Source organism: Pseudoliparis swirei, chromosome 8 (genome assembly GCF_029220125.1).
Source record: "Pseudoliparis swirei isolate HS2019 ecotype Mariana Trench chromosome 8, NWPU_hadal_v1, whole genome shotgun sequence".
Lineage (NCBI taxonomy): Eukaryota > Metazoa > Chordata > Actinopteri > Perciformes > Liparidae > Pseudoliparis > Pseudoliparis swirei.
Window position 1 is genome coordinate 14,294,339 of NC_079395.1, and position 11,391 is coordinate 14,305,729.

General features: G+C 46.9%; 1 protein-coding gene across 1 annotated transcript; it reads right to left on the reverse strand.

Annotated features, from left to right (window-relative positions):
* Positions 1 to 608: 608 nt before the first annotated feature.
* Positions 609 to 10,851, reverse strand: acsl3b (acyl-CoA synthetase long chain family member 3b). Its single transcript, XM_056421451.1, has 15 exons — positions 10,615 to 10,851; positions 7,924 to 8,417; positions 6,934 to 7,111; positions 6,719 to 6,828; positions 6,418 to 6,556; positions 5,459 to 5,609; positions 5,159 to 5,282; positions 4,819 to 4,890; positions 4,500 to 4,639; positions 4,088 to 4,260; positions 3,878 to 3,952; positions 3,607 to 3,798; positions 3,415 to 3,529; positions 3,160 to 3,317; positions 609 to 2,963 (listed from the first exon to the last, which is right to left on the reverse strand). Exons 2-15 carry the CDS (start codon positions 8,272 to 8,274, stop codon positions 2,806 to 2,808), a joined length of 2,136 nt encoding a protein of 711 aa, XP_056277426.1. The 5' UTR covers positions 8,275 to 8,417; positions 10,615 to 10,851; the 3' UTR covers positions 609 to 2,805.
* Between the last annotated feature and the right edge of the window lie 540 nt (positions 10,852 to 11,391).

An 11,391-nucleotide genomic window follows, 5' to 3' on the forward strand; every position in this document is an offset into this window, starting at 1 on the left:
AATTATCTTACACTTTGTAATCTTTTTTGAGGATTTTAATACCATGGTTTCTCTTATCCAAGCTTCTCTAATGTGGATATTTGCTGGTCCTCTTTGATAGTAAACTGAATATCTTTGTGTTATGGTCAGAAAAAACAAGCAATTTAAAGGGGAAACTGCAAAAGGCAATTTTCACTATTTTATTAAATGTTATGAACCAAACAATTGATTGAGGAAATAATGTGAATAATGGTTAGTGTCAGGCATGCTCTTGATGTATGATCAGGGCATAACATTCAAGTTTATTCAATCATCTTCAACCAATTCACACACTTTGCTAAAATGCTGGCCTCCTAAAAGGACACAGAAAAATAACCGTGTTTACTAGCTCTGATTGAAGGTCGACTCCAAAGACTGCGTGCATGTTTCTTATGCGTCCACAAACCACACAAGTCTTTCGCAAACCACACGCACTCAAACACACGCGCGCAGACACACTGGCCTTTTGTTGCCATAGAAACGCTGGTTTCGGGGTTGATTCTAATCAAGCTGCTGATCGCATGTCACACGTTGTGCCTCGCCGATTGCATTCAGGCGTGAACGTAAAACAAAGAAATACCGTCAGTAAATACAACACACACTTTTTTTAATTTTCATTTCATTACAATATTGTCAAGGCCAAATCACAAATAAATAAGGAAGGAGACCCGACTCACAGGGTAACCTTTAACCGCACGAAACAAGGAGGAGACCCCCAAAACTAGACGGTAACAGAGATTATTAAATATGTTTACTGGAGACTTCACACCTGTACACGTATTGGTAGTTTGAATGAACTTGAACCATTGATCCCCTCCCCTCTCAACCTAGCAGTGCACGGCATCGCGCGCTTCCAACCAAACATGGGAAGTGCTTCACATTCTTAAGACCCCTGAAGACAGCTCATGTGTGTTAGAAGGCCACTAGCCACCTCTCGCCAGGCGGAGGGAAAGCAGCACACAGCACAGAGAGCTACTGACCTTCCACTGAAATGTCAGGAAAAACAACCGTTTTTAAAGAAACGGGAAGGGAGGAACGGCTTCCCCTTCCGTGATAGTACTGTCCATATGTATTTATGCTAACGTTATGCCAGTAGACATCTGATAAAAGAAGGAGATAGAGTACCCGACTGTACCTATGTTAATGCTAAACGTCTTCAAAGCAAAGCAAGGCTTGAATTCTAAGAGGTCAGCTGTGGGAGCGAAGTCGACCTTACAAAAGAACCATTGACAACACACTTTATACTCTTCTGCTCATTAACCTAACGAGAATAACCACGCATTTGAAAACATACAGCAATTAATGTGTACGTCATACAGGAGATCAAACAAATGGCAGTTGACCCTTTTATATACATTGCACATACAGAATCATACAGCAATACCAATTTGGAGATACAACGGCTCTCTATGAGGTCTGGTGAGTTTATGTATACTCACATTTCAATAAGGAGTGTATTTATAAACAATTTCTTCAGTTTTTTGACTGGAGTGCGATCCTCTCATTTCTCTCTCAAATATATATATTCAAGTGTTTTGGTACAGTTGCACACTTTCCACCATGCAATTTCTACAATGCCAAGTGTTGTTTTCCACTTTGCAGTCTTATTAAAACTCATTACATTATTAAAGGACTTTACATTGTTCAGCAAATATGTTCAAACGGGCTCCATCAGTGTCTCTGGACCCCCCCTCCTTTATTCCTATGCTTGTCTTCCTACGGATCGTCCCACATGAGCAAAAGGCTTAAGCATTCATACACTATGCGGGGCTGCTGTATGCGTGGGCTTTTCTGCTTCTCCTTCCGACATACTTCAGTTTAAAATGTGTGTATCAATATTGCACATTGATTTTGGAGTTCATATTCATAAGTAAAAAATACAAAAGTAACAGTAACTAGACCGATGGCAAAAGAAAAGGATAACTCGTGCCAAAATGTAATGGGGCCAACTAATGGAACAATGTTTGAAGCTGGGGAAAGTTCCCTTGGAGACCTCCACAGTGCCTCGGGGCAGGGCTCGGTCAATGAACCGATAACATAACCAATACGACACAGGTTAGGACGTATCTAGGGGCTGAGAAGATGGGGGAACAAAATGAAGCTGGGGCCAAAGAGCAGGATGGAAACGGTCCCAATGGAGCCTTTGATAAAGGCGAGAGCAGAGGGGACTGACCACTGGATGGCTTCTACGAGTCAGTCAACACACTGACATGTACACTGTGGGACACAGGCAGAAGGGGAGGGAAAGACAACAAACAAAGCTCATCGACAGACATTAGCATTAACAAATTGGCAACAAAGCAACAAAGAGGGCGCGCTGACATTGATCCAGATACACATCTAGCCTGACATTTGTTTCACTTCGAGTCACGCGGACGTCTGACTTTGTGTGCCACCTCAGTTGTCGCGGCGACGCAAAGGGCTGAATCCATCAGAGGGGAGCCGGTGAGTGTGTCGCACCGTGCACATCCGGCCGTTTCAGTGTTCCTGTGAGGGGCCTTCTGCCTTCTGGTCTTCACAGGGAGCATCGAGCTGGATTCCAGAGCGTTCCCCCTCTTTTGATCGGAGCTGGTCGGAGGGACGCTGAGGAGGAGCGGCGTGAGACTCGTATGTGTCTGGAATGATGTGTGCGTTAGCTGTATCTATAGTATAACTCCCCTCCAAGTATTCCAAGTATAGTGGCTTCTGGGCTGAACTTGAGTACAAGTATATATATATACACACACACATGTATATATATATGTGTATATATATATAGACATGTTGCTAGGAGTGTGTCTGTGTGTGTTATTTCCCCCCGTACATCCTCTCGATGTCGTCTTGGTAGTGTGTTTTAAGCTCCTTGCGCTTCAGTTTGAAAGCGTCAGTGACCAGCCCGGTCTCCGGCGTCCAGGCCTCAGCACTCAGACGGATCTTCTTCGGGATCTCAAATCGCTCCATTTGTGCTGGTTGTGTGGGAGGGAGAGCAGAGTCACAGGTTAGAGGGACATTTACAGGGCGAGACTGGTGCAAGTCTGGGGTGCGAGGAAAACGCCATGACTGAGCCGTCTAGTCACTGCACAGAGAACCTCCACTCGGGGTTTGAGTGCAGTGGCAGAACGAGAAACGAGCGAAGAGGACAGACGGGCTTCGTCTCCCTACCTGAGATAGCAGCCTCGGTAATGATGCGTAGGACCTCCTTCTCCATCTGGGAGTTGTTGCACATCTCCTCCCATGTGCCCCTCACCTGCATCTGCTCCGCCAGCACCATCAGCTGCTTGTGGTTGGGCACCACGAAGCTTATCACGTACGACTGGTCGCTAAAGATTGAGCACGAAAGAGGACACGGGTTTAGTTGGTTTCCCCACGCCATTCGCAGGAGAGGAAGCAGAGAACCGGACCGGCGCAGGATTCTACCTGTTGGCGTAGGCACAGATGTTGTCTATGAGGGAGCAGTTCTTCAAAACAGCCTCCACTTTTCCCAGAGAGACGTACTCGCCTGCCTGCAATTTCACCAGGTCCTTCTTACGGTCTGTTGGGGGGGAGGACATATGTCACAATCCTGATCGATGTTACGCTTGTCCAACACACACACACACACACACACACCGATGATCTTGAGGCATCCGTCAGCGTGGAACTCTCCGATGTCTCCTGTACAGAACCACCTCTGGCCGCGCTCATCCACAAAAAAGTCCTCGCGGTTTTTGGTTTCATTCTTGTAGTAGCCCATGGTTACATTCGGACCGCCAATCACAATCTCCCCCCGTGGGTTGGGCTTGTTGGTGCTGTAGTAACCACCTAGAGGAGCACAAACACCATTAGAACATCAATGCATTTGTTGCCTTCTCTCACGTTGGGCTGTTGCCAATTGACTCACCCTCCTCCCAGTCCTTCAGTCGGATCTCTGAGCAAACCAGTGGAGCACCAACCCGTCCTGTGCTGTAGTCCCAAACTGAAAAACAAGAAACTCAATTAGAGACTAAATTAAGGTAATGACAACAAATCATTTTTTCCCTCTTTGCTAGTCTGTTCATTTCCCAAAGGATGGTCGAAAAACATCCGCTGACATGGACATGGAGTCTCTTACTCTCGCTGATGGTGCCGGCTCCACAGGTCTCCGTCAGGCCGTAGCCCTGCCCCACCGGGCAGCACAGGCAGATGTTCATGAAGCGCTGTGTGGCGGCTGAGAGTGGAGCGCCGCCAGAAAGCAGAACCCGCATGTTCCCTCCCAGGAGTGCACGCACGCGTTTAAACACCAGACTGTGGGGGAGGAGGAAGAGGAGGAGGAAGAGATGAGCACCAACAACAACTTGTTGCCATTCAGACTTTTACCACGTTATTGATTAGCACGAAAGAATCCCCCCCGTATAAACACAACATCAGCATCAATATCATGCAGTGATTCACATGCGCTAGAGAATAAAGCCCTCCCCCTTTTGTAGAGACTCAGTGTTGACATGAGGTCATGAGGTCACCAGGGAGGATGATGAGGGTTTTACCTGTCGCAGAGAGGTGTGCTGTAGCCCTTGGAGATCTGCTCCATCTTGTAGTTGTAGGCCAGCACAAAGAGCGCCTTCTCGAGTTTGCTCATCTCCTCGACTTTGGTCATCACATTCTTGTAGATCCGATCCATGATCTCCTAAACGCAGCAGGTGGGAAAACTCTGTGAGACATTTGAAGTCGATACTCTGTGGCTGTTATTTAGCACTTATTTGATGGTCCGACTACAGTTTCAGAATGTCAGGAATGTTAGTTAGAGGCCGTGTGACTAATAATGACCGGACTGATGCGTTTTTTGAAGTGATACAAAAGACTTACTGGTACAGCAGCCATGAGAGTCGGTTTCAGGAGACTGGTGTCCCCTTTACTGCCCTTCTTTATCTTGGTAGACTATGCAGAAGACAAAAAGAAGCCAAAATACATCATTGATATATTTTTTTTCCTCAGCTGTATTTACAGAGCACCCAATAAATCTCACCAATAAATGTGACATATGCTGGCTGAGATGTGTCAGTACCCATACTGTGTACTGACACCTCCTGGTGAGTCTAGGTATGCACCTCTACCCAGAGGAACTGTGCAACAATGTCCAATTCAGGCACCGCGTATACAACACCTGCTGTCCACAAGGTGTGTGTGTGTGTGTTTATACACTGACCTGGTCAGATAGAGTCTGAGGGGAGGAGTAGCCGATGCGACAGCCGTGAGAGATGCACACAAGTTCAGCGCTGAGCTCCAAAACGTGGGCCAGCGGCAGGTAGCCGATATACGTGTCCGTTTCACTGCCGGCACACAAACATTGCAGGTTAATTTCCACAATGGACACGCAAGATAACCGAGTGAGGCGGTGGTGATTAGGGGTGCGAGGAGAGATGTTTCATTTCCGAAGCAGTCGGAGATATCTTGTAGATTGCAGAACACAAGAAACAGAGAGGAGGGGAATCTGGTATTGGCATACTTGAGGTTCGGGAGTCGCTCAGCCATGCCAGTGATGCCAGCGATGATGTTGCCATGGGAGATCATGACACCCTTGGGAATGCCTGTGGAGCCGCTGGTGTACATGATGACCGCGAGGTCTGAGTTCTCTGGCTGTCTGCGGTCAACAGCTACTGCAGAGGCAGAAGAACCGAGGGGTGATTGTTGGAGAGGAAATGGATAACACAGTAATATACACGTTAATTGTAATAATACGTTTTTATGAAGAATTCTCTGCTCACTAAAGTACAGAGATGTAAGAAGATACTTTTCTAACAGCAGTATGCTATTAAAGGGTCAGAAAATAAGGCGACAACTGTTATCATTGTCATTTAATGTATCCATAATTTTACTAATTTATCATTTAGTCTATAAAATAGGAACGAAGACCAAGATGCTTGTTTTGCTCGAACAAACCAACCAAAAGCTAAATATATTTTATTTGAAATAAAAAAATAATAGCAGCAAATCCTCAATTTTCAGCCGATTCTTGATCAAATATCGATTGAGCATAAGATAATTTAGGATTTTGTTCTACCTGATCTCCTCTTTTAATGAATATTAACGCAAACTATTGCACCGTTTCATGGAATTCTTTCTACATGATTGTGAAGGAAACTTGGCTAAAATGAATTAAAAAAATATTTTGCATGGACGGTATATTGTGTTGTATTTCCAATCTTTAATAATATTCGAGTGTTTTCTCTATCGAACACGCTAAGAGGAATATCATGAATGTGGCTCAAGAGAAACTTCATTTCAGTTTCTTCAGATTTCTCATTCTGACATTGGGTGCTTGGCAAGTGTGGATTTGACCTCTTCCTGACTCCAAGCACAGCACATCACTCCAATTACACACCAGGGTGATGGCTTTATATTAAGCCTCCATTTCCCTGACAAAATAAGAAAACCTCTTTAATCACAATGCTCTCAGATACTCACCGTTTTCAGGCTTGGATCCCATCTCCTTCACCGCATCCATGCTGTAGACCATGATGCCCCTGGGAATGTTTGGCCAGCTTGCGGGTTTGTTGTCGACTAGAATGATGTACTGCAGCCTCGGAACATCGCACACTATGGCCTGGCACATGGAGACGGGTGAAGGAGGGAGGGAGGAGGGCGAGCGAGAGGAACCATTTGAATCACGCAAACAGAACCGAGCTTCATCGCCAAATGTTGCACACGATAAACAACCTGTAAGTCAGAGAATGGCGGAGACACGTGACGACAGCAAAGCAGCTACCTTGAGACGGCTCTGAAGCAGCTCTTTGCTTGTGATGATGTGCGTGATCTCCGTCTCGTTCAGGCCGTGCGCGATGGCCGTGGGTCCGAGGGTGGAGTACAGGGTCACAACTGTCAACATTCAAAGCCAGTTAGATCGGTCAGTCGTCTCGAGGCCTTTAACGCGCATCGGAGATCGTGCGCGAATGCACATTTATTCGTCTTCTTGTCACTCACGTGGGAAATTGTACATGAAGCAGGCTTGTGCCGCCACGATCCACTCTGCTCTGGTCTCACAGAAGATGGCGATGTTACACTGGGGCTTCTGGCCGAGCGCTGCCAGGCCGCTGCCAAAACACCTCGCCGCCTCGTAGGTCTCCTCGTAGGACAGCCAGTTATAGTTCCCGAGTATTACCTAGAACAAGCAAAGATGATATGCAACACTCAGGATTATCTCAAAAATACTACACCAACCAACATGAAACCTGATGCATGTAAATACGTTCTCCATGCCTGAGCATCTTCTCCGGAGGTCATTATGACAAATATAATAGTGCTCAAATGATTTTAGGAACCTTGCACCCATGGTATTCACGTCTATTGAATTATTAATATGATCACTGTCCATCGGTTTTTACAATATAATAAAAGGTCATGTGCAGTATTGACCGTTGAATCTGAAAGAGGTCTGATGTTACCGACACGTCGTTCTTCACAAGCAGTCAGTTAGCGCCATCTACAGGGCGTTGGAAGCCACGGCGGCGTTAACGAGGAGACAAAGCAGCCAGAACACCTGCTCTTCCTCACACGGTACAGAGCGGCAGACGTCTCCGTCCGCCTCACACACACAAGCAAACACCCTGCCCTCCCACAGACTCATAGACAGTTCCACACCGACACGTGATGAGCGGAACCACCCACCCACCGGACTATATCCTGACAACAAATTTAATTTGTCATTAGTATTGTATTGTGTATTCATATATGTTGTATAGATACATATATATTTTATTTTATATTTTACTTTGTATACATCTTTATCTTTCATCCCTGTTTTTTATATTTTATTTTTATTCTTGTGTGTTTAGTTTATTGGTGCTGCTACTGTTACGACAAATTTCCCCTTGGGGATTAATAAAGTACATATCTATCTATCAACAACAAAGGGATGGCGTTGACACACAATCTGCTGCAAGTTGGCAGAAGGAAGCGGCCAGTGTCTCTCACCTTTTTGAAGACCTTGCCGTTGGGCTGGAGCTCATCCTCCTCACTGAGCACCTCCCTGGTGCCCAGACAGTCTCTCTTTGGAAACCGACTCGCAGCGTATTCAAACATCTTGTCCAGGGTGTCCACCTTCGGCTGCAGCCACGCCGACAGCTTCTCTTGGCTGTTGACGGCCCTGTACGGCCCGGCTGGGTTGCCACAAACTGAGGTCGCCTTGATCCGGCGGGCCCGTTCCAAGTTGTCGCCCGCCCCGGAGAAGAAGTACCAGGGTATGAAGGTGATGACCGAGTAGACCCAGACGACGGAGCGGAAGACCTGCAGCAGCAGGGGGTTCATGTCCTCCTTCAACCTCATGTTTGGGGGATGACGTCAGCGCCGGAGGTGAAGCAAACCAGGCGGAGCGATGAGGCGCTCGTCACTGATCCTCAAGTATTGGGACGGCTGCTGTGGCTGAGGGTTGCAGGCGGTGGTTCTTTGGCGCAGCAGGCCAACCAGACCTGCGACAGAGAGGCACAACATGACATTTTAGAAGTAGAGTCTGGAATGAAAAGATGCATCAGCACATTTGGAAATATTGTGCTGCATCAAATGCGTGCTCCTGCCGTCTGGTAAATGAATCCCTGCTTGCCTGAAGACCATCTCTTTGTATTCTAAGGCCGGTTCTCAGTCAGCCCTTTCTATTTCACCAGATCCGCTGGCCTTGTTGATCTCATCCTTAAGGACAAAGCATGATGCGAGGATCCTGAACATCAGCAACATTAAATAATAGTGCTGGGATGATGAGTTATTTAGTTGCTGGACAGAAGATGAATCGTCGCTGAGATATGGGAGAATTTGCTGCTTTGTAATTTCCATTTTGTTTCACATGAAAACATTGCTTCTCTAATTTTCAGGAATTATTCATATCCTCTCTACGCCTCACCACTGGCTTGCAACTCCTACCACAAGCTATTCTAGTGTTTACTAATGAAGTATTGCAGCGTGTGTTACTCTCTCATTTGTTTGCCGATACCACTAAAACCTTTGGATCGCCTCTGACCGTCATCCCAGTTATTCTTAGCTTGGACACGGTGAAATTTGCAGTGTAGCCGTGCAGCATCCGAGCCCGAGCATGGAGATAGTGACCGCGACTCATTCTGCTGCGTCGAGGTCATGTGGGAGACAGATAATGTGACAATACTGAGAAATAATCCAACACTGACCGACGAGGTTGGCTGCTCCTGGCCTTGTGCAACCACAAGACACAAGAAACAATCTAAATATTACTAAGAGTGTGAAACTAGGCCACACAGCACCGATCACCTGCACTGCGTCACACTCTGCTGCTCCCGGAAGGACTGAGACACTATCGCATTATAACACGACACAGCAGGCAAACCATCACTACCCCTCGCTGTTCAAAGCATCATGTATATGTATATGCATGTGGATGTTCATGCAATCAAAGAGTACAGGTGTGTATATATATATATATATATATATAATTTAGAGTCCAATTAACCTGCATGTCTTTGGACTGTAGTAGGAAGCCGGAGAACCCGGAGGGAACCCACACTGTATATTTCAAGTGTTTCATGGGAATGCAAACAGCCACTGCCTTTACTATCAACTACTTGAATACATGCTGCGAAAGCCGTCCCAGTCCTACTGGTTGAACATGTTTCTCCCGTGAGACTGGCTAATGCACCCAAATACCAAAACCAACTGACACTTTTCTATTGTACATATCTGGGAAGAGAAAACTGGACAAAGCATCACAGCCACGGGCAAATCAGGACGTATGACACAGGTTTAGTCATTGGGTTCTTCACTTTCGGGGAATTGGACACACCTGTTCTGGATAACTATTTCAACAGCAATGTGCCACATGAAGAAAAGGACAACAAAGCTAACTGGAGAAGAAACTAATATTACTGTGACACACAGTTGTAATAAGCATAAGCAACCACATATTTGGATTTTAAACCAACATATCAGCATCATTGTAATGCCAAGTAGTATTAAACACACACACACACACACACACACACACACACACGTGTAAAAGTACTCAGTGTTCAATAATGACAGAGACAACTGAGTTTGGAGATAAACACCACAGATTAAGACAGCTTTCAACAGTCCCTGATGATTTCATCTCCAAGCTCTAATAATAAACACACTTGATCCACATTCCCCTCATCTGAACGAGAATCGGGATGCTGCTCACTGTCTCCCTTTTTTATTTGAATATTATGATAATATCTCAGATACTTTATTAACCCAGCCTCCGCCCACTGTTGAGTTTACGTGTTTCAACATCGTATCCGCGTGGTTAGTCCTGAGAAGCGCTGGATACGCGTGTGTGTGGTTTCGACAAGGTTTTGGTTCGTGTGCGTCGACATCTTAAAATTCCCCACTCGATAATCCACGCGAGACACGAGGCAGCAGGAACGGCGATAACCGAGAAGCGGCGCCGGGCAGCGGGCGGGCGGCTGGTCCGGGGCGCTAGCAGCTAGCATACCGGGGTCCGGCTAACCACCGCAGCTGCTGACGTCGTACCAATCAGTCACACCGCGAACAGCCAGTCCACAGCCGAGCGGCGGGACTCGCCTCGGGCTGAACACACATGGAGGCGAGGGGTCGCGGTGACCGGCGGTAACAGCCCGTGCCTCTCATCAACATCTGCAGAGCGCTTTCCATTCTTATCGTTACCTCGTTTCTGCGTCGTCGGAGGGGTCGTATCCGGTCTCTTCGCCGTGGTCACCGGTGATCTGCCATGATATCGATACCGTCTTATTAACGGGGGGCTTTCGGTTCTGAATCTCAGCTGCTCGTCTATTATTAAACGTATGTAAAATTAAGTGAAATTCTAAATTTGAGCATCATCTGCACCAGCGCTAGCAGCCCGGAAGCTGTGGGATGACGTCAGGGCATTTCTCCGTCAGCGATTGGAGCGCTGGAGGTGGCGCGTGCTCGGAGCAGCGGGGACGTCAGGGAGGTTACTAGCGTTCACGAGTGCGAGGACAGTCGGTCTGTTCCGCACAATGACCCGGGTGAGATACGGGCTGCCGGTCCCCCGGTATTCGACCCCGGTATTCGACCCGGAACCGTGACCACAACGCGGTTTTCGTCGGATTCGCTTCCGTGTTTATTCCAAGTTGTTGAGTATTGACTGCGCTTTGGCGAGACAGAGCGCACGAGGTGTGCTCACGAGACAAAGAGAGACGAGGCTGAAACTAAAAGTAAAAATGGTAGCCTCGCTTCAATATTAAGAGCAGTGTCTGTCACCAGCGGATCTCCCCACGCGCGACTCCTGTATGCAACATGGTAGGGAAGTGTTTAAAGAGCAAAACCACCGAGCTAAACTCTGACTGTATGTATATACTAGTAGTCTATGGCCCAGCTAGCTAGACCCGAACCACCTTCAACTATAGCCTACGTTATATTCATGAATGAATTCCACTCATACATATACACGGCCGTGAGAAA

Coding starts and splice junctions, on each gene's coding strand:
- acsl3b (XM_056421451.1), bottom strand. CDS start 8,274: ATGAGGTTGAAGGAGGACATGAACCCCCTGCTGCTGCAGGTCTTCCGC. Junction 5,283..5,458: donor GAGCGACTCCCGAACCTCAA/GTATGCCAATAC, acceptor GTGTGCCGGCAG/TGAAACGGACACGTATATCG. Junction 3,953..4,087: donor AGCCGGCACCATCAGCGAGA/GTAAGAGACTCC, acceptor CTTGTTTTTCAG/TTTGGGACTACAGCACAGGA.